General features: G+C 43.5%; 1 protein-coding gene across 3 annotated transcripts in view; it reads right to left on the bottom strand.

Annotated features, from left to right (window-relative positions):
* The window catches only part of LOC117521692 (E3 ubiquitin-protein ligase RNF31), a 198,606-nt gene that overhangs the window by 9,032 nt on the left and 167,425 nt on the right, over positions 1-22,149 (bottom strand). For all 3 annotated transcript variants that reach the window (XM_034183024.1, XM_034183027.1, XM_034183025.1), the window contains one exon: positions 9,944-10,109. In XM_034183024.1, the coding sequence (XP_034038915.1) occupies positions 9,944-10,109 (166 nt within the window). The remainder of the gene's footprint in view (positions 1-9,943; positions 10,110-22,149) is intronic.

Here is a 22,149-nt window from a genome sequence, read left to right as displayed (position 1 = left end):
ACTGCATGAGGCAAATGGTGGTCACATCAGATACTGACTGGTATCCCCCCCCCAATAAAACAAAACTGCACCTTTCAGAGTGGCCTTTTATTGTGGGCAGTCTAAGGCACACCTGTGCACTAATCATGGTGTCTAATCAGCATCTTGGTATGGCACACCTGTGAGGTGGGATGGATTATCTCAGCAAAGGAGAAGTGCTCACTATCACAGATTTCGACTGGTTTGTGAACAATATTTGAGGGAAATGGTGATATTGTGTATGTGGAAAAAGTTTTAGATCTTTGAGTTCATCTCATACAAAATGGGAGCAAAACCAAAAGTGTTGCGTTTATATTTTTGTTGAGTAACACCCTGCGATTTTGCAACTTCTCACACTTAGAAATCATCGAGGGGTCTGAAATTTTCATCTTAGGTGCATGTCCACTGTGAGAAACATAATCTAAAAAAAAAAAAAATCTGGAAATCACAATGTATGATTTTTTGATAATTTATTTGTATGTTCCTGCTGCAAATAAGTATTTGAACACCTGTGAAAATCAATGTTAATATTTGGTACAGTAGCCTTTGTTTGCAATTACAGAGGTCAAATGTTTCCTGTAGTTTTTCACCATGTTTGCACACACTGCAGCAGGGATTTTTGTCCACTTATCCATACAAATCTTCTCCAAATCTTTCAGGTTTGGATTTTCAGCTCCCTCCAAAGATTTTCTATTGAGTTCAGGTCTGGAGACTGGCCAGGCCACTCCAGGACCTTGAGATGCTTCTTACGGAGCACCTCGTTAGTTGCCCTGGCTGTGTATTTGGAGTCATTGTCATGCTGGAAGACCCAGCCATGATCCATCTTCAATGCTCTTACTGAGGGAAGGAGGTTGTTTGCCAAAATCTCACAATACATGACCCCATTCATCCTCCCTTCAATACGGTGCAGTCGTCCTGTCCCCTTTGCAGAAGAGCACCCCAGAGTATGATGTTTCCACCCCCATGCTTCACGGTTGGGATGGTTTTCTTGGGGTTGTTCTCATCCTCTAAACATGGTAAGTGGAGTTGATTCCAAAAAGCTCTATTCTGGTCTCATCTGACCACATGACCTTCTCCCATGCCTCCTCTGGATCATCCAGATGGTCACTGGTGAACTTCAAACGGGCCTGGACATGTGCTGGCTTGAGCAGGGGGACCTTGCTGCCCTGCAGGATTTTAAACCATGACAGCATCATGTGTTACTAATGTAATCTTTGTGACTGTGGTCCCAGCTCTCTTCAGGTCACTGACCAGGTCCTCCTGTGTAGTTCTGAGCTTTCTCAGAATCATCCTTACCCCACAAAGTGAGATCTTGTATGGAATCCCAGACCGAGGGAGATTGACAGTCATCCTGTGTTTCTTCCACTTTCTAATAAATAATCATAACAGTTGTTGTCTTCTACCAAGCTGCTTGCCTGTTGTCCTGTAGTCCATCCCAGCCTTCTGCAGGTCTATATTTTTGTCCCTGGTGTCCTTAGACAGCTCTTTGGTCTTGGCTATGGTGGACAGGTTGGAATTTGATTGATAGAGTGTGTGAACAGGTGTATTTTATACAGGTAACAAGTTCAAATAGGTGCAATTAATACAGAATGCAGAATAAGAGGGATTCTTAAAGAAAAATTAACAGGTCTGTGTGAGCCAGAATTCTTGCTGGTTGGTAGGTGTTCAAATACTTATTTGCAGCAGTAACATACAAATAAATTATTTAAAAAAATCATACATTGTGATTTCTGGAATTTTTTTTTAGATTATGTCTCTCACAGTGGACATGCAGCTATATATATATATATATATATATATATACAAGGTCTCTTAGATAATAAACCGACCCTTTTATTTTTTTTTTTAACTATATGGATTTGAATGACATGCGATTACACCAATTATGCTTGAACCCTCGTGCGCATGCGTGAGTTTTTTCACGCGTGTCGGTGACGTCATTTCCCTGTGGGCAGGCCTTGAGTGAGATGTGGTCCCGCCCTCTCGGCTGAATTCCTTTGTTTCACACGCTGCTCGAGACGGCGCGCGTTGCTTTATCAAAATTTTTTCTGGACCTGTGAGGAATATCAGAGTGGACACTATTCGAGAAATTAAGCTGGTTTTCTGTGAAAAGTTTAACGGCTGATGAGAGATTATGGGGTGTTTCTGTCGGTGTAAGGACTTCCCACGGAGCGGGACGTCCTGCAGCGCTTCCAGGCGCTGTCGTCGGCCTGTTTCGAGCTGAAAACATCCTAATTTAAGGCTTAATTCACCCAGGACATCGTGAGAGAACAGAGAAGATTCAGAAGAGGCCGGCATGAGGAATTTATGCGGACATTCCACTGTTTAAGGACATTTTTTTAATGAAAGACGTACGCGCAAATTCGCCGAGTTGTTTCCGTGACGACTCGGCAAATCTGTGTGCGCCGCGACAGGAAAAACACCTCCGTGTTGAAAACCATTTGTAGAATTCAGGCGGCTTTTAATGGCTTTCAACAAGTGAGTAACTGAGAAATTGTTTAACAGCTTGGGCATGTTCCAACTTGCCCGTTAAGATTTCCAACGGAGGTGTTTTTCCTGCCGCGACCCCCCGCGGTCGGGTCCAGCCCGACATGCGACTCTGCCCGCACATTCTTTCATTACAAAATGACCGTTAACAATGGAATGTCCAAATAAACTCCTCATGCCGACTTCTTCTGAAAGTTCTCTGTTCTCTGACGACTTACTGCGTCAACAGAGCCTGAAATGTGGAAGTTTTCAACTTGAAACGGCGAGACGCTGCCGCCTCGAAGCGCAGATCGCCGTCAGGCACCGTGGACCGTCCTTAAAGCGACACTACCAGACCAAAATCTCTCATCAGCCGTTAAAATTTTTACCGAAAACCAGCTGAATTTATTGAATGGTGTCCACTCAGTTGTGCCTTACAGTTTTGAAAAAAATTTTATCAAAGCAACAGTCTCTGAGCCATTCCTAAACAATGAAAAAAATCGACGAGCGGGTGGACGACTCCTCACTCAAAGACTGCCCACAGGCGAATGACGTAACCGACAGGCGTGAAAAAACTCTCGCATGCCCACGAGGGTTCAAGCATGTCTGATGTAATCACACGTGATTCAAATCCATATGGTTTTTGAAAAAATAATAAGGTCGGATACTTTTCTAATAGACCTCGTATATATATACACACACATTTTATGTAATGTGTCCCTGATTGCCATTACGACATTTTATAACCTACACTAATATACAGGATGAACACAAAAACACTCCTTGGTTTCAAATATTTATGCATATTTTTGCACCACAGATGCTTATTGAGCCCTGGTCCCACCGAATAATGATGGATGAATAATGAGCCACATAGCATGTTTTTTTTGTACGAGTCCAATTAATCAACAATCGTGGGAGAATAGTGGCTCTGAGAGGCTCTTAGAGGCAGAATATTCAGCTAATGAGGCTCATCTCTGAGCGTGGCGCTAATTACAGGAGGTTCAAAATGTAGCAACAGCAGCGTGGGGCAGCTTGTTACTGCGTTACTACCAGGACAAACAAAGATTTAGAGACATGTTTGTGGTAAGGACGAGGCTGTTAAAAGCCCATTATCTGAGCATCTGGCGGCTATGAGACCCGAACCGGCTATTTTGGACAGGCTCAGCTCTCTTGCACACTACAATTCCACCTGCTTTGTCTGCCGGATGTTGTATATAAAATAATTATTTTGTAGCAGATTAATTATTTTCTGTCAAAGTTTGGATGTTGAAAACACCTCTAATTGCATCTGGAATCACAGAGGATGTTTCATTTGGAGCATTTTTCCTGTCATTCTCTCTTGTGTGCTGAGGTGGAGAACATATTTGGAATAGCTTATGGTAAGTATTTGTAATGTTTTAATAGCTTGGTAAAACAGTTGCATATTCATTCCTTCTTTATAAGCAGCTGTAAAAGTATGTTTATGATAGATTTAACATCTTCTAAAATGGATCAGATGAGCTCCACTGTGTGTGCACACGAATGCAATGACTCACACTGAAGACGAGCATTTACGCAAAACGCCAGCTCACAAAAGAATGATTTTGCAGATAATAATGGATGAACAGAAAGTTAAAAATTGGATCACAGTGTCAAAATGACTGTGTGTTTAAAGATGTGGAACAAATAAAGCCAGCGAGAAGAAGCACAGAGGTGAATGTGCAGAAACGCAGAATGCCGGTGCGCAAAAGAGTGATTTTACAGACATTAACGGACAAACACAAAGTTAAAAGTTGGATCAGGGTGTCAAACACACAGTTGTGGGTGTATATAATTAAATCGCCCACCTCACTGTGGTGTCTATTTTTTTCTGGTCACAGAGAGCTGGGTGAACACACAGAACTGCTGCATTTAATGACTCTGGAACACAGGTGAACAGCAGCATGGCACATGGATGCATACACCGGCCAGTGTCATGCCAAAGTAGTTATCCCTTTCAGAATTTGCATCCCCTGGTGCGGAAGCGCGCACTCATTCAGTGCAGTGTCTTTTTTTGGACTGCGTTTAAAAAAATGTAACGACATCTTGAATGGATGCTGTGAATTGAAAACCCACACTTTAAAGGGACCAAGTGTGGGAGGGCTCGAGGTTTAGACCAAACCCATGCTGAAACGTGTACCAATGTCGCGTTATATGGCGCTACATGGATCATATGTGGTGACACGAGCCATTTGAGGCTGGACGGGGCTCACATGACAGGTCGGTCGCGGCTCACTAGAGGCTGATACGTGGTGGCTCACTAGAGGCGCCTTAGTACCGGATACGTGACGCCTTAAAACATTGATCACTCTTTGACTAATCGCTGACACGCCCATGCGTGGCTCATTTTTCATGGCTTATTCGGTGGGATTGAGGCTTTACGCCATAAAAGACGCTGTTAAATTTTGGAAATGATCCAGATCCAGATTCTGGATCAAGTTTCACTTTATAGGTTTTAAGGATTACGTCAAAACTACTTCAGGGGTTCGCAACCAATTTTGCACTGCAGATAGATATTAGGGCACGGAAGACTCCATTGAAAGTGAAAGATGATCTGAATCCAGATTCTGGATCAAGATTTTACCTTATATAGGCTTTGAAGTATTACGCTTTGCTGCATCAAAATTTTTTCAGAAACTGTGAGAGACAGCCAGGTGGAAACCATTCGGAAACTTCAGATGGCTTTCGGTGAAGATCTTATAGGCATCACACAGATTAAGGAGCATTACAACTGGATTAAAGATGGCCCACAGCGGCTGAGGGCACGCTGCGCTTTGAGCGGCCATCGACAGGCTGAAACGACCAGATCATTTCCAAAGTGAAGGCTGTGTTAATCTGGGACGTCGTCTGACTACCAGAGAAATGGCAAGAGAGGTGGACATAGCACTTTTTCGGCACATTACACTGTTACAGAGGATTTTGTAATGAAAGACGTGCGGTGGAATTCGCGCATCAGCACGGAGCCACTAATGGCGCAGAACAAAAAGCACCTCAGTGTTGGAAGTCTCACGGGACAGCCCAGCTCTTCCACCATTCAGAAGATTCAGACGGCATTGGGTGGCTTGTCAGTCGAGTGAGAATCTGAGAAACTGTCGAAGAGCTGAGCATGTCAGCAAAAAAATGAGGTGGGCTTCAAAGATAATTGGCAAAGTTTCTTGGGAAAACCTGGTCTTGTTAGGAGAGACGGCATCCATCCCACTCTGGATGGAGCAGCTCTCATCTCTAGAAATCTGGCCAGGTTTATTAAACCCTCCAAATCGTGACTATCCAGGGTTGGGACCAGGAAGCAGAGTTGTAGTCTTACACACCTCTCTGCAGCTTCTCTCCCCCTGCCATCCCCCCAATACCCCATCCCCGTAGAGACGGTGCCTGTTCCTAGACCACCAATAACCAGTAAAAATCTATTTAAGCATAAAAATTCAAAAAGAAAAAATAATATAGCACCTTCAACTGCACCACAGACTAAAACAGTTAAATGTGGTCTTTTAAACATTAGGTCTCCCTCTTCTAAGTCCCTGTTAGTAAATGATATAATAATTGATCAACATATTGATTTATTCTGCCTTACAGAAACCTGGTTACAGCAGGGTGAATATGTTAGTTTACATGAGTCAACACCCCCGAGTCACACTAACTGTCAGAATGCTCGAAGCATGGGTCGAGGAGGAGGATTAGCAGCAATCTTCCACTCCAGCTTATTAATTAATCAAAGACCCAGACAGAGCTTTAATTCATTTGAAAGCTTGACTCTTAGTCTTGTTCATCCAAACTGGAAGTCTCAAAAACCAGTTTTATTTGTTATTATCTATCGTCCACCTGGTCTTACTGTGAGTTTCTCTGTGAATTTTCAGACCATTTGTCTGACTTAGTGCTTAGCTCAGATAAGATAATTATAGTGGGTGATTTTTAGATCCACATAGATGCTGAGAATGACAGCCTCAACACTGCATTTAATCTATTATTAGACTCAGTTGGCTTTGCTCAAAATGTAAATGAGCCCACCCATCATTTTAACCGCACTTTAGATCTTGTTCTGACATATGGCATAGAAATTAAAGACTTAACAGTATTCCCTGAAAACTCCCTGTTTTCTGATCATTTCTTAATAACATTTACTTTAATGGACTACCTAGCAGTGGGGAATAAGTTACATTACAGTAGAAGTCTTTCTGAAAGCGCTGTAACTAGGTTTAAGGATATGATTCCTTCTTTGTTATGTTCTTCAATGCCATATACCAACACAGTGCAGAGTAGCTACCTAAACTCTGTGAGTGAGATAGATTATCTCGTCAATAACTTTACATCCTCATTGAGCACAACTTTGGATGCTGTAGCTCCTCTGAAAAAGAGAGCCTTAAATCATAAATGCTTGACTCCGTGGTATAACCCACAAACTCACAGCTTAAAGCAGATAACCCGTAAGCTGAAGAGGAAATGGCGTCTCACTAATTTAGAAGATCTTCATTTAGCCTGGAAAAAGAGTCTGTTGCTCTATAAAAAAGCCCTCCGTAAAGCTAGGACATCTTACTATTCATCACTAATTGAAGAAAATAAGAACAACCCCAGGTTTCTTTTCAGCACTGTAGCCAGGCTGACAAAGAGTCAGAGCTTTATTGAGCCGACTATTCCTTTAACTTTAACTAGTAATGACTTCATGAGTTTCTTTGCAAATAAAATTTTAACTATTAGAGAAAAAATTATTCATAACCATCCCAAAGACATATCTTTATGTTCAGCTGCCTTCAGTAATGCTGGTATTTGGCTAGACTCTTTCTCTCCGATTGTTCTGTCTGAGTTATTTTCATTAGTTACTTCCTCCAAACCATCAACATGTCTATTAGACCTCATTCCTACCAGGCTGCTCAAGGAAGCCCTACCATTAGTTAATGCTTCGGTCTTAAATATGATCAATCTATCTTTATTAGTTGGCTATGTACCACAGGCTTTTAAGGTGGCCGTAATTAAACCATTACTTAAAAAGCCATCACTTGACCCAGCTATCTTAGCTAATTATAGGCCAATCTCCAACCTTCCTTTTCTCTCAAAAATTCTTGAAAGGGTAGTTGTAAAACAGCTAACTGATTATCTGCAGAGGAATGGTCTATTTGAAGAGTTTCAGTCAGGTTTCAGAATTCATCATAGTACAGAAACAGCATTAGTGAAGGTTAAAAATGATCTTCTTATGGCCTCAGACAGTGGACTCATCTCTGTGCTTGTCCTGTTAGACCTCAGTGCAGCTTTTGATACTGTTGACCATAAAATTTTATTACAGAGATTAGAGCATGCCATAGGTATTAAAGGCACTGTGCTGCAGTGGTCTGAATCATATTTATCTAATAGATTACAATTTGTTCATGTAAATGAGGAGTCTTCTTCACAGACTAAGGTTAATTATGGAGTTCCACAAGGTTCTGTGCTAGGACCAATTTTATTCACTTTACACATGCTTCCCTTAGGCAGTGTTATTAGAAAGCATTGCTTAAATTTTAATTGTTACGCAGATGATACCCAACTTCATCTATCCATGAAGCCAGAGGACACACACCAATTAGCTAAACTGCAGGATTGTCTTTCAGACACAAAAACATGGATGACCTCTAATTTCCTGCTTTTAAATTCAGATAAAACTGAAGTTATTGTACTTGGCCCCACAAATATTAGAAACATGGTGTCTAACCAGATCCTTAATCTGGATGGCATTACCCTGACCTCCAGTGATACTGTGAGAAATCTTAGAGTCATTTTGATCAGGATATGTCCTTCAATATGCATATTAAGCAAATATGTAGGACTGCTTTTTTGCATTTGCGCAATATCTCTAAAATTAGAAAGGTCTTGTCTCAGAGTGATGCTGAAAAGCTAATTCATGCATTTATTTCTTCTAGGCTGGACTATTGTAATTCATTATTATCAGGTTGTCCTAAAAGTTCCCTGACAAGCCTTCAGTTAATTCAAAATGCTGCAGCTAGAGTACTGACAGGGACTAGAAGGAGAGAGCATATTTCACCCATATTGGCCTCTCTTCATTGGCTCCCTGTTAATTCCAGAATAGAATTTAAAATTCTTCTTCTTACTTATAAGGTTTTGAATAATCAGGTCCCATCTTATCTTAGGGACCTCATAGTACCATATCACCCCAATAGAGCGCTTTGCAGGCTTACTTGTAGTTCCTAGGGTTTGTAAGAGCAGAATGGGAGGCAGAGCCTTCAGCTTTCAGGCTCCTCTCCTGTGGAACCAGCTCCCAATTCGGATTAGGGAGACAGACACCCTCTCTACTTTTAAGATTAAGCTTAAAACTTTCCTTTTTGAAAAAGCTTATAGTTAGGGCTGGATCAAGTTACCCTGAACCATCCCTTAGTTATGCTGCTATAGACTTAGACTGCTGGGGGGTTTCTCAAGATGCACCCAGTGTTTCTTTTTATTCACATCTTTTTGCTCTGTATGCACCACTCTGTTTTTAATCATTGGTGATCTCTGCTCTCTTCCACAGCATGTCTTTTTCCTGATTCTCTCCCTCAGCCCCAACCAGTCCCAGCAGAAGACTGCCCCTCCCTGAGACTGGTTCTGCTGGAGGTTTCTTCTTGTTAAAAGGGAGTTTTTCCTTCCTACTGTCGCCAAGTGCTGGGTCGTTTTGAACGTTGGGGTTTTTCTGTAATTATTGTATGGCTTTTGCCTTGCAATATAAAGCGCCTTGGGGCAACTGTTCATTGTGATTTGGTGCTATATAAATAAAATTGATTTGATTTGATGTCACAACATGTCCTGTGAGACCAACACGGAGGTGCTTTCGTTCCACGCCATTAGCGGCTCTGTGGCGAATTCCTCCGCTCCTGTTTTCATGACAAAATCTCCTTTAACAGTGGAATGTGCCGGGAAAGTGCTATGTCCACCTTTTCTGCCATTTCTCTGGTAGTCAGATGACGTCCCGGATCGCGGCGCGCCCTCCGCCATTGTGCGCCGTCTTTAAACTGGCTGTACCACTCCTTAATCTGTGTGATGCCCATAAAATCGTCCCTGAAAGCCATCTGAATTTTCTGAATGGTGTCCACCTGGCTGTCTCTCACAGTTTCTGGAAAAATCTGATGCAGCGCTGCTCCAGCCGTTCAGACATTTTCCTCACAATGAAAATCCGACGAGGGGGGAGGACCAGTGCTCACTCAAAGCCTGCTCACAGGTAAATGATGCAACCGACAGGCATGAAAAAACTCACGCATGTGCACGAAGGTTCAAGCTTGGCTGATGCAATCACACGTTATTCAAATCCATAAGGTTATTGCAAAAAATAAAAAGGTCCGATACTTTTCTAACAGACCTCGTAAAAATTACACTCTGAAAAATACATTTTCCAGCATCTTCCACAAACATGGTAATATAATGGTTATATCACTCAGCAAATCACCAAATGAGTGGTCTGACCCTGATTTAATGGAACACAAACCTCGAGCAGTCTGCTGCAGTAGGTGAATCCGTCCTCTCCATCCTGCTGTGTGTCGTCCACTTTATACCTCCTGCAGGCCAGAATCAGCTCACTGGTACTGAACAGGGGCGCTGGGTCGATGGAGTGACTGTTGATCAGGCTGACCAGGTACTCCCGGTAGTGCTTCCTGTTTATCCAGGAATTAACATGAATTAGAACTTTAACATGACAACTTAACATTAACTGATGAAGGAAGACCACATCTTTCCTGAACCTGGTTATTACTCTAACACTTTGGAATTATTTTACATAAATATGGAACACTGCATTATGGCTGAGGTTTGGAAACAGGCAGACATTGGTACTCAGTCTTTCAGTCGAGTATGACCTTATAAACAGAGAGGTCAGGATTGCAGTGATCCTATCAGTTGTGCTTGTGACATTCTGTCGCATAAACTGAGATTATGAGATAAAATGCTATGAAAAATTTAATGAATTTCCAAGACTGCAGCAGCAAAGAGATGATATGGAAACCAAGGGTCACCAATCCTGCTCCTGCGGTCACAGCTAAGTCAAGTCTGGTGCTCTTGATTGGCTGGAGCAGGATTGGTGACCCCTGACCTAGAGCAACAGAAAAGAGCCAGATTCAAACCAGGAATAACAAAGGTGCCTTTCTATATAACAAAAGCACCACCGTGTTGAATTCTCACAGGACATGCTGGACTCCGAAAAATGATGCCCACCTCTTCCACCACTCGGAAGATTCAGACGGGTTTCGGTGGCTTTTCAGTCGTGTGACTATCCGAGAAATTGTGGAAGAGGTGGGCATGTCACAACATGTCCTGTGAGGCTTCAACGCAAAGGCGCTTTTGCTCCGCCGACAGCTTTGTGCCCAAGCCATCGGCATGAATTTCGCTGCAAGTCTTTTCATGCAAAATCTTCTGTCATAGTGGAATGTGCCGAAAAAGTGCTGATGTCCACCTCTTCCGCAATTTCTCGGACAGTCACACGACGGTCCCGCATCACCACAGCGTTCACTTTGGAAATGATCTGGTCATTTCAGCATGTTGATGGCCAACCGGAGCGTGGCTCGCTCTCCACCATTGTGCAGACGTCTTTAAACCGGTTGTACCACCCCTTAATCTGTGTGATGCCCATAGCATTGTCACCGAAAGCCGTCTGAATCATCCGAATGGTTTCCACCTGGCTGTCGCCCAGTTTCTGGCAAAATTTGATGCGGCGCTGCACCAGTCATTTCGTCTTTTTCCTTGGAATGAAAAAATGCCGAGCGCACGACACACACCTCACACAAAGGCTGCTTACAAGCAAATGACGCAATCGCACGAAGGTTCAAGGTTGGCTCATGCAAGCACACGTGATTCAAATCCATTAGGTTTTTGAAAAAAAATAAAAAGGTCGGATACTTTTCTAACAGACCTCGTATGTCACAAAACTGTCATAAAAATTCGCTGCCTGCCCTCCCCCCTCCACTCTTCCACCAATGTCCGTGTCCATTTGTTTTCAAAGGAGCTGGCGAACGCAATCCACAGAGCCATGCCAAGAAAGTGACAATACACAAAAATACATAGAGAACAGAGCATTTATTGCAAGAATGCCAGGTCTGCATCCGTTTTTGTTGTGCTGCCTTGGTCTGCTCTGCTCCCCCCTCCCTTGCTGTTCCTCCAGGCGCCGCGTCATGGAAGTTATTCCGCACACTTGTCTGCACCTGCTGTATTTAAATCCCGGACCTGCCTCTCACACTCGCCAGAAACTCAGCTTTACCTGCGTTTCTACATGAACATTTCTGATTCGTCATCCTCTTCCCTTTTAACTCCTTTCTCTTTGTGTTCTGAGCATTTCTGTTTGCTGTTAGATCCATTGTGGCCACCTGGTCCTGATACTGTCGGCATTCACCATCTGCTCCGGGAACTACTTCATCCACCTTCAGTTCAAGTCAGCGTCTAACTCCTCCAGTGTCTGCCTTCCCGGATTTGTACATTGAACTATTACAGTTATTCGCAAACAAATTCTTAATTTTATTATCGTTATTATTTATTATTAATTTATTATTGGGTCCTGACCTCTGTCTTTGGTTTTACTAGAACAGTTTTGCATGCATCTTTGTCTTTCAGCTCTCACTATTCCAAGAAAACCTGACCGAAGTTGACCTGTGTGTGACCCCTTACCCGGACACAACTTCTTTCAGTTGCTCCTGTGAGGGGTCGCCACAGCAGATCAATCATTTCCATCTCACCCTATCCTCTTGTTTTTCACTGTCACACCAACCATCTGCATGTCCTCCATCAACATATCCATAAACTTCCTATTGGGCCTCCCTCTTCTCCTCCTGCCTGGTGGCTCCATCCTCACCATCCTTCTCCCTATATACCCTGGGTCCTTCTTCTGCGCATATCCAAATAATCTCAATCTCACTTTTGTCTCCAAACCGTCCCACCTGTGTGTCCCTCTGATATGTTCATTCCTAATCCTGTCCATTCTCGTCACTCCCAAAGAGAATCAAAACATCTTCAGCTCTGCCACCTCCAGTTCTGCCTCTTGTCTTTTGTTAGTGCCACCGTCTCTGAGCTGTAAACATAGCTGGTCTCACGACTGTCTTGTAGACTTTCCCCTTCACTCTTGCTGATATTCTTTGGTCACAAATCACTCCTGCCACCTTTCTCCACCCACTCCACCCTGCCTGCACTCTCTTCTTCACCTCTTTACCATAATCCTCATTACTTTGGACAGTTGATCCCAAGTATTTAAACTCATCTACTTTCACCACCTCTACTCCTTGTAACCGCACTTTTCCACCGGGCTCCATATCATTCACACAAATGTACTGCGTCTTGCTCCTACTGACATTCATTCCTCTCCGGAGCATTTCTCCACCTATCCTGGCTACACTCAACCTGCTTTCTACTCTCACTACAGATCATGTCATCTGCAAACATCATAGTCCATGGAGACTCCTGTCTGATCTGATCAGTCAACCTGTCCATCACCATTGCAAACAAAAAAGGACTCAGAGCTGATTCTTGGTGTAATCCCACCTTCACCTTGAATGAGTCTGTCATTCCTACTGCGAATCTCACCACTGTCACACTAGCCTTGTACATGTCCTGCATTCAGTGGTGGGCACAGTTCCGTTAATCCACTAACTGCTAATTAGCAAAGCTAACTTTTTTGTTAAGTGTGTGATTCTGAAAAAAGCGACCGCGTCACCATCCAGTAGATGGTCAAAATCCACAGAACACTGCCATCTACTGGATGGGAGTATGAATGGCAACGATCAATCACACGGCTGCCTTTTTCGATGAACTGTCCGGAATTAGTTTAATTTATAAATCAAAACCATAAGTGAAAACTGCTTTGCTTCTGATGTCTCCTGCACACATCTGTACTGTTCCATGTTGAAAGTAAATGACCTTACATCAGTGGGTAGAGCGCACAAAGACAGAAGCTCTGACTCATTGTTTGTGTTTGGTTTGTGATCGCCTTTGCTTTTACTGAGAAGCATTGGCAGTGCTTAAACTCAAAACTGGCCTGTCAGTAGCTGCTAGTGTACCAGAGTCAATAGTACTGTAAAAGTTAGCTGTAGCTTCTGCTAAATTTTTTAGTGGTTTATTGGTTTAGCGTTATGAAAGTCAACTTTTCAGTTAGCGGATTAGCGGTTATCGAAGCTAACTTTCGGGTTAGCTGTGCCCACAACTGCCTGCATTACCCCTACATACTTCTCATACAGAGTGGCATGGTGGCTTAGTGGTTAGCACTGATGCCTCAGCAAGAAGGTTGTGGGATCATTTCTCTCCCTTTCTGTGTGGAGTATGCATGTTGTCCTCATGTCTGCATGTGTTTCCTCCCACAATCAAAAACATGCTTATTTAGGGTTTGCTACTTTCTCTGCCCCTGACCAAGGCCGCGTCTTTACATCTGGAGTTGGTCCCCGGATGAGTTGCCCACAGTCCGGCTAGTGGCTGGATTGTGTCTAACTGTAATTAGGATGGGTTAAAAAATGCAGAGGGAAAATTTCAGTGTATGTATATATGTAACAATGACAATAAGAACTCAATTGTATTGTATTGTAATCTACTTCTCTGCCACTCCAGATGTCCTCATATAATACCACAACTCTTCTCTTGGCACCCTGTCATAAGCTAAATCCACAAACACACAATGTAACTCCTGGCCTTCTTTCTACTTCTCCATCAGTGCTCTCAGAGCAAACATTGCATCTGTGGGACTCTTACTCAGCATTAAACCATATTACTGCTCACAGATGTTCACCTGTTTTCTAAGCCTATCTTCAACTACTCTTTCCCACAACTTCATGTTGTGGCTGATCAACTTTATGCCTCTGTAGTTACTGCAGCTCTGCACATGACCATGGTTCTTAAAAATACGAACCAGCACACTTCGTCTCCGCTGCTCAGGCATACTCTCACTCTCCAAGATTTTATTAAATGCCTCTTCACACATAACACGAGTGAGGCAGAATGATGCCTGTGTGGGTGTGGACAACCCCTGGCTCCTCACGTTATTGCACTCTGGGATGGCCACAGTTCTGTGCGCAACTCCAGTCACAGTGGCCTTGGAAATCGAAATCGGTTTATGAGCCAATTATCGTCATTTGCAAGTAAATCCTCACGTTCTCTGAGAACACGCTCACATCAGACTGCACCATTTGCAAGGTGCTTCAGCAATGCTAACGCAGCCATTGTTAGTGTCATTTTATGCAGCACTTTGTGCATGCCTTTATATCCATCCATATAATTGCAAACGTGGGTGCGTCTACTGCTATACTGTGTCGCTGCTGTATCACTCTGATGACTTCTTGTTTTGACACTAACGGTTCCCAGCATCACCTTTATATGTCCACAGTGGAACAACAGCTGTAGAAACGTCCATACGCCTGCCAGGATTTTTGTGTGACGCACCGCACATTTCCACAGTCATTTAACTTTTGATACAGCTGAACACTGGTGTGGAGACGGATGTACGCCACATTTTTGTGCGTAAGCACGCTTTGTACATGAGGCCCCAGGTCTTCCTTCCACTGTCCACATGTCTCACCCAGTACCTTCCTCGCCATCTCCTCACCACATCTGCAGTACTTTCCAGATGTCCAAAATTGCTTCCCCTCCATCCAGTGCCTCTCTCACCTGCTCACTGAATTTCACACAACAGTCTGCCTCCTTCAGCATCCACCATCTGATCCTTAGTTGAGCTCTCACTTTTCTCTTCTTCTTTACCTCTAAAGTCATCATACAAACCATCATCCTATGCTGTCTAGTTACACTCTATCCTGCTACCACCTTACAGTCTAATTTCTTTTAGCTTGCATCTCTGACAAAGAATGTAGCCCACCTGTGTGCACCTTCCTCCACTCTTATATGTCACCATGTGTGACTCCCATTTCTTAAAGTAAGTATTCACCACCACAGCCATTTCCATCCTTTTTTGCAAAATCAACTTCCATCTGTCCTTCCACATTCCGGTCCTTGATACCATATTACCCATTACTTCCTCATCACCTCTGTTCCCTTCTCCAACATGCCCATTGAAGTCCGCTCCTATCATCACTCTTTCATGTTTTGGCACACACTCCACCACCATCATCTAACTCATTCCAAGAACTTTCTTTCTCATTCATCTCACAACCTACAAGTGGGGCATATGCACTGATGATATTCATCATCACCCCTTCGACTTCCAACTTCACATTCTTCCAATCTTCACACTCTTCACTTCTTCACCCTGTCAGTCACTTGCTTAACCTCCAACACACTCTGAAAATGCTCTTGCTTTAAAATTACCCCAACACCCCATTTCTCATCCTATCCATACCATGATACAATAAATTGTGCTCCTGCTCTTACTTCCCTTCCACTGCCTCTCTTGCACACACAATATGTCTACTTTTCTCCTCTCCATCATATCGGCCAGCTCTGCCCCTTTACCCTGTTCACACTGTACCACATACAGGAGAGTACAAGGAGACGTAAGTAACTTTATAACAATGTTATCAAAAATCCCAAGAGCAGAATAAAGACAACATAGAAGTGAACCACAACAGTAATGATTCCCTTTCTGTTTAGTCGTACAGAGGAGCAAAAGCAACAAAAAATATGCTATGAACCAGAGTTATTAAAGATGTGTTTTTCCATTATGTATTATTAATTCATTTTCTAAATCTGTTGATTCCAATTAAGTAAGGTCACGGAGGGGTTAAAGTCTATCCCAGTAGTCGCTGGTCAAGAGGTAGAGGTACACCCTTGATCAGCCTCCAGTCTACAGCATTCCTTAGCACTTTTAATTGTTAATTTTTGTGTTCAAGGCCCTTTCATGATAATACCATGCACTAAAACTCATTACTGCATACAGAATTTACATGTGTCATGAACTCACTTATGTAAGGTGCACCAGAGTGTTGTACTCTTCAAATACAGTGCTCAACATCACTGGACTATTGACCTGGATTTTAGCAGATGTCTAATATGTACATGCCATCACAATGCTGGAACAATGCTCAGCGGTGCTAAAACCAGAGTACACTGCTGTTCACAGAAATGCAGCACAGCGTTAAGTTCTGCAAGAAAGACTCAGATTTCAAAGTATTCATTTAGAATCAACTAATCAATGACAGCCATAATCCCCAATATGAAGTGGCTGGTCACCCTTTCAGTCATCAGCACACCACCAATAAAAAATGTGCGTGTTCTTTAAAATGTCACTACCTCCTCACTCCACTGCCACCAGCTGTTCCCTGTCTGACACCTGGGGGTAGGCTCTGCCCATGCCTTCTTCTAGCATCAGAATCTGAGATCTACATATGTACCCAACACTCTGTCATGATGGAACCTCAGCCAAAGACTGGGCTAACATTCTGTCCATTATCATAACGGATTCAATCGTTGTCCTTCTGAGTCTTTATGGTTGTTATACTTTGGGTGAATACTGGTGATAATGCTCACATTGTGCTGTGCTTCAATTTCTACAGGGTGGAAAATACAATGCTTATTCTGACAAGAAAATTTTACTTCGAAAGGGTAAGTGATACTCAGACAATGTTTCAACACAGAAAAAAAAAAAACACATTATGTCTGGTCTATGTGTTCCATTTCATTCCTAATGGCCCCTTCAAACATAACATAACTGAGGCTGAATGTCGCACGGAGGATTCGAAAGCCACTTGCGAAAAACTGGAGCTGTCTCGAATGCCTCGTACAGCAGTCACCACATCCATTCGGGCACAGCACATGCACTCTACATTTGCATGTCACTCGCGCTGGAAACACATTTGAATGGCGGGCAAGATGATGGTCGCACTAGCATCTGATCGCAACATTCGCACAGCATGTCAAATGCACGTCGGACATATCGTGATGTGGCTGAGGGGCTGCACAAAATCAATCGGCCATGTTGAACCCATTGCCATGCAATCAAGGCAGCCTTCACATCCAGCGGCCGAATATTGGCGAATGCCAGATAAATGGACATTCGACCCATGCTTGGCCGGAGTTGGTCCATGTTCCACCCACGAACATCCAACACCACTCGCCAAGCAAAAAAGGGGAGAACCACCGGTGCAACACAGAAGTCTGTGCAAAAAGCTTATTAAAGGTGCAAAACACCTTTGATAAACCTTTTGCGTTGCACATGTGTGGGCAGGCGCTCATGACATGGGGAAAATTAAAATCAAACAAGATCACCTTTGCATCGCCCCCAACATCACAGCATGCACGGTGCTGACCATGCAGCCAGGCTGAGCCATCTGAGGTTATCCATGAGATAAATGGGATCAGCCAGCCGGCCAGGCTAATGTCAGGTCCACAGCATAAGTTAAGTGTCAGCTGAGAGTGAGTCACCAGCCAGCAATCTGCTGACATGCCTCCCTGTCTGGAGCAGAGCACATCATCTCCAGTCTGCACAGTACCAAACAGGACAAATAAAAACATAAAAGAGAAAAGGAACAAAGCATGGTGGAAGGCAAGCAGGTGGGCATGTCAGGAAAAGCGCTGTGGTCCTCGCTCCCTTTTTTCTGTGATTATTTATTGTACTTTATTTCATTGTTACCCTGTATATTAATTTAATTCCCTTAAATTATTTCCATTTGTGTTATTTATTTATGTATTTAATCAGTGTTTCATTTTATGTATTTGTCATGTAAATATGAGGACTGTTAGAAAAGTATCGGAGCTTTTTATTTTTTGCAAAAACCTGATGGATTTGAATCACGTGTGCTTGCATGAGCAAACCTTGAACCTTTGTGAATTTTTTCACGCCTGTCGGTTGCGTCATTTGCTGGTAAGCAGCTTTTGTGTGAGGATGTGTGTTGTGCTCTCAGCAGATTTTCATTGCAAGGAAAAAGACGGAACGAGTGGAGCAGCGTCGCATCAAATTTTGCCAGAAAGTGGGCGACAGCCAGGTGGAAACCATTCGGATGATTCAGACGGCTTTCGGTGACTTTTCAGTCGTGTGACTATCCAAGAAATCCAAGGTGGGCATGTCACAGCATGTCCTGTGAGACTTCAACACGAAGGTGCTTTTGCTCCACCGTTAGCAGCTTCGGCATGAATTTCACCGCCACTCTTTTCATGGCCAAATCTTCTGTCACAGTGGAATGTGCCGAAAAAGTGCTGATGTCCACCTCTTCTGCAATTTCTCGGGTAGTCACACGATGGTCCCGCATCACCACAACGTTCACTTTGGAATGATCTGGTCATTTCAGCATGTTGATGGCCGACCGGAGCGTGGCTCGCTCTCCACTGTTGTGCGGACGTCTTTAAACCGGTTGTACCACTCTTTAATCTGTGTGATGCCCATAGGATCGTCACCGAAAGCCGTCTGAATAATCCGAATGGTTTCCACCTGGCTGTCACCCAGTTTCTGGCAAAATTTGATACGGCGCTGCTCCAGTCGTTCCGTCATTTTCCTTGCAATGAAAATCTGCCGAGAGCACTACAAACGTCCTCACACAAAGGCTGCTTACCAGCAAATGACGCAATCGACAGGCGTGAAAAAATTCAAGTGCGCGCACAAAGGTTCAAGGTTTGCTCATGCAAGCACACGTGATTCAAATCCATCAGGTTTTTGCAAAAAATAAAAAGCTCCGATACTTTTCTAACAGACCTTGTATGTATTTAATTATTGTATTTTTTTTTTCTCCCTTGCTCTGTTGTCTTTGTTTTAATTTAACACGTCATGTTCACTCTGTCATTTCCAGCTGAGAGTGATTCAAATTAGTTAAATTGTGTTTTGGCAATAACACTGTCACTAACGCGCAGGAAGCGCACAAGCCTCAGGAGTCACAGTCAGTGGACATTTAAGCAACACCATTATCACAAACTGAAAGAAAAAAAAGGTCCTCCTCAACATCTGCTTTTTCCTTTGGTGATATTTTCTAAGATGATGGAGTACCTGTGTCATTTCATAATGAGCTTTACGTTCGTGCCTTCTTTCCAAATTTTCCATGCTTGTCCTTCTTTTTCAATTTGTCTCGTCTGGACTGCGATGAGCAAAGCGATCACACATGAATGAGTTCACACCTTTCCCCTTATTGTACATATGTATTTATTTATTTTTCCACTCTTTCTTTCTGTCATGCGAACAATAACTTACATGGTGGTCATGACATTTGCCTGGCCGCACATCACGCTGAAAATTTCAGATGGCCGATGGTCAGCGTCGTGCGCGCTGAGACGTGGCTGGGGGCGATCCAAAGGTGAGCTTGTTTGTTTGTATTTTTTACCATGTGAGTAGAGCATGCAGACACATGGTGGCGTGTTGAGACGTGACATTATTCATGACACAATATGTGTTCTCCAGGTCTGAGTTGCTTCGGACAGGTGGGACAATTTTTCAAGGTTCGCCAATTTTTTTTTTTGCTGTGTTTTTGACCGGTTTCTGCCTCTTTCACCCAAATTTGTGTGATGTGTGAAAGGAAAGATAGAAAGATAGAATATAGAAAACAGAGGAAGAAAAGACATACAGAACACAGGAAAAAGACAGAAGATAGAAAACAGACAGAAAAGAGACAGAAAACAGAGAGCAGATAGATAACAGACAGCCAGAGATTAGAAAATAGAGACACAAAACAGACAGAAGACAGAAAGCAGACACAGAAACAGACAGAAGACAGAAAACACAGACAAAAACAGACAAAGAGAAGACAGAAAACAGAGGCATAAAACAGAGAACAGAAATGAGATAGAAAACAGATAGACAAAAGACAGACAGAGAAAAGACAGGGAACAGACAGACAGAGAAAACAGAGACAGAAAACAGAAAGAAGAAAGAAAACAGAGGCATAAAACAGAGTCAGAAAAAAGGGAGATAGAATTCAGACTGACAGAAGATAGAAAACAGAGGCAGAAAACAGATAAACAGAAGATCAAAAACAGAAAACAGATACAGAAAACAGGCAGACAGAAGACAGAAAACAGGCACAGAAAGAGACAGAAAACAGACAGACAGCCAGAACATTGAAAACAGGCAGACATAACACAGAAAATAGGCAGCCAGAAGAAAGAAAACAGACAGACAGTTCTGCCCTCAACCTTGTTGTCTTTGCCTCTGAAAACCTCCCGCCGTGTATTTGACCTCAGCCTGTTTTTTGGACCAAGCCTCTGCCTCACGTCTGTCTGTACCTTTGCCGTCAGTGCTGGACCACCTGTGTACCGAATCCCTGCCTGTCTCTACAATTAAACCTAATTCTAACCACACCTGCTGTTAGAGTTTGCACTTGTGTCCACCCGATTTGTGCCACGCCCTGACAGAAAAATCGGGCCCAACATGGACGCAGCAAACTCCTCACCCGCCATCACTGCCCAAGACCTTGCCACCACCAGAGACATTTTTTCAGAATTTGACTTCTTGATTGTTTTCGCTACTGTTTTACTAAAAAGAAGTTTGATTATCTTGGCCAGGCTTTGGACCTTGTTGAGGCTAATACTTGGAGATATAACTTTTCCCAGACCTGGAAGGGTTGGATGTGTTTTTTGCTGCTGTGAGACTTCCAGCCTGGATTGCCCAGCCTGAACTCCACCTGTCGTTCAGCTGCCGTTCACAGACAGTGACTCTGAGTGGGAGGACATCAACGATGAAACGTCATCTGAGGCTGAAGGTCAGGCACTCCAGGACATTGCCACAGTATTTTTTAAAATACAGTGGTCCCTCACTATAACGCGGTTCATCTTTCGCGGCCTCGCAGTTTTGCAGATTTTTTTAGTGCAATTTTGCATGCTTCTTTTTTTTTTTAACAGCGCATTGTGTTCTGCGTCCTTATCAGGCGGCCGGTCGCGGCACCATTCGGCATCACCGCGACTGCTCTCATTGCCTTCGATGCGCTTACCGAGTCTGTGGGCTCAGTAAGCGCCGCAGCGGTCCACTCACACCGCCCCCCTGTCTGGTGTATGGAGCTGCAGACAACTCTGGCAACAGGTCCACAGACTACACTCGTTGATTGGATGCGGAGCGCCCCAGCAGCCCGCAAGGATAGACGTCTTGCGGAAAAATCCGCAGCGCCTGCTGCATGGTCTCAGTAACCGCAGCCGCAGAGCTCCGTGGCCATGACTTGGATTCTTTGCGGGTCCCGCATCCGTACCCCGGGAGGCAATGAGCGAACGGAAAGCACGCGTATTTTGTTCTGTGTGTGTCTGTTTATAATCTTCTCACCCAGAAGAAAAAGAGAGTGTTTACACAGGAGAGAAAAGTGAGAAAATGTTAATGCCTGTTTGAGAAAAGTGTATAAAGTGTGTAGTGAAGGGTTTTACAGCCTTAAAACATCTATAATAATTGTAAAAAAATAATGCTGACTACTTTGCAGATTTCGCCTATTGCGGGTTATTTTAAGAACTTAACTTCCGCGATAAACGCGGGACCACTGTACAGGACTTATTTATGAGTTTTTGGGTAGTTCTGGTCATGGGCACAGACAACGCATTTTTTCAGCTCTAGATCAAATACTGCAGGCAGAGGCTGATATAGTGTCTGCATACTTGGACTTAAACAACATTAAAGAGCTGTTCAAACAAGGTTAAATCCCATCGTATATAGAGAATCCCATGTATTTTTTGTTTGAATCAGAACTTTATGAGTCCACTATAAGCCTGCCTCCTTCCATCATCCTCTCTGACGCCGTTATCTCACTTCCGTGTTCATCTGCATCTGATCCCTGGCTGTCACCAGCAGCAGTGCCAATAACGCTGGGCCCACTGCCAACCCCG

The sequence above is a fragment of the Thalassophryne amazonica genome, chromosome 12 (assembly GCF_902500255.1).
Source record: "Thalassophryne amazonica chromosome 12, fThaAma1.1, whole genome shotgun sequence".
NCBI classification, from domain to species: domain Eukaryota; kingdom Metazoa; phylum Chordata; class Actinopteri; order Batrachoidiformes; family Batrachoididae; genus Thalassophryne; species Thalassophryne amazonica.
This window is presented reverse-complemented; position numbering and strand designations above follow the sequence as displayed.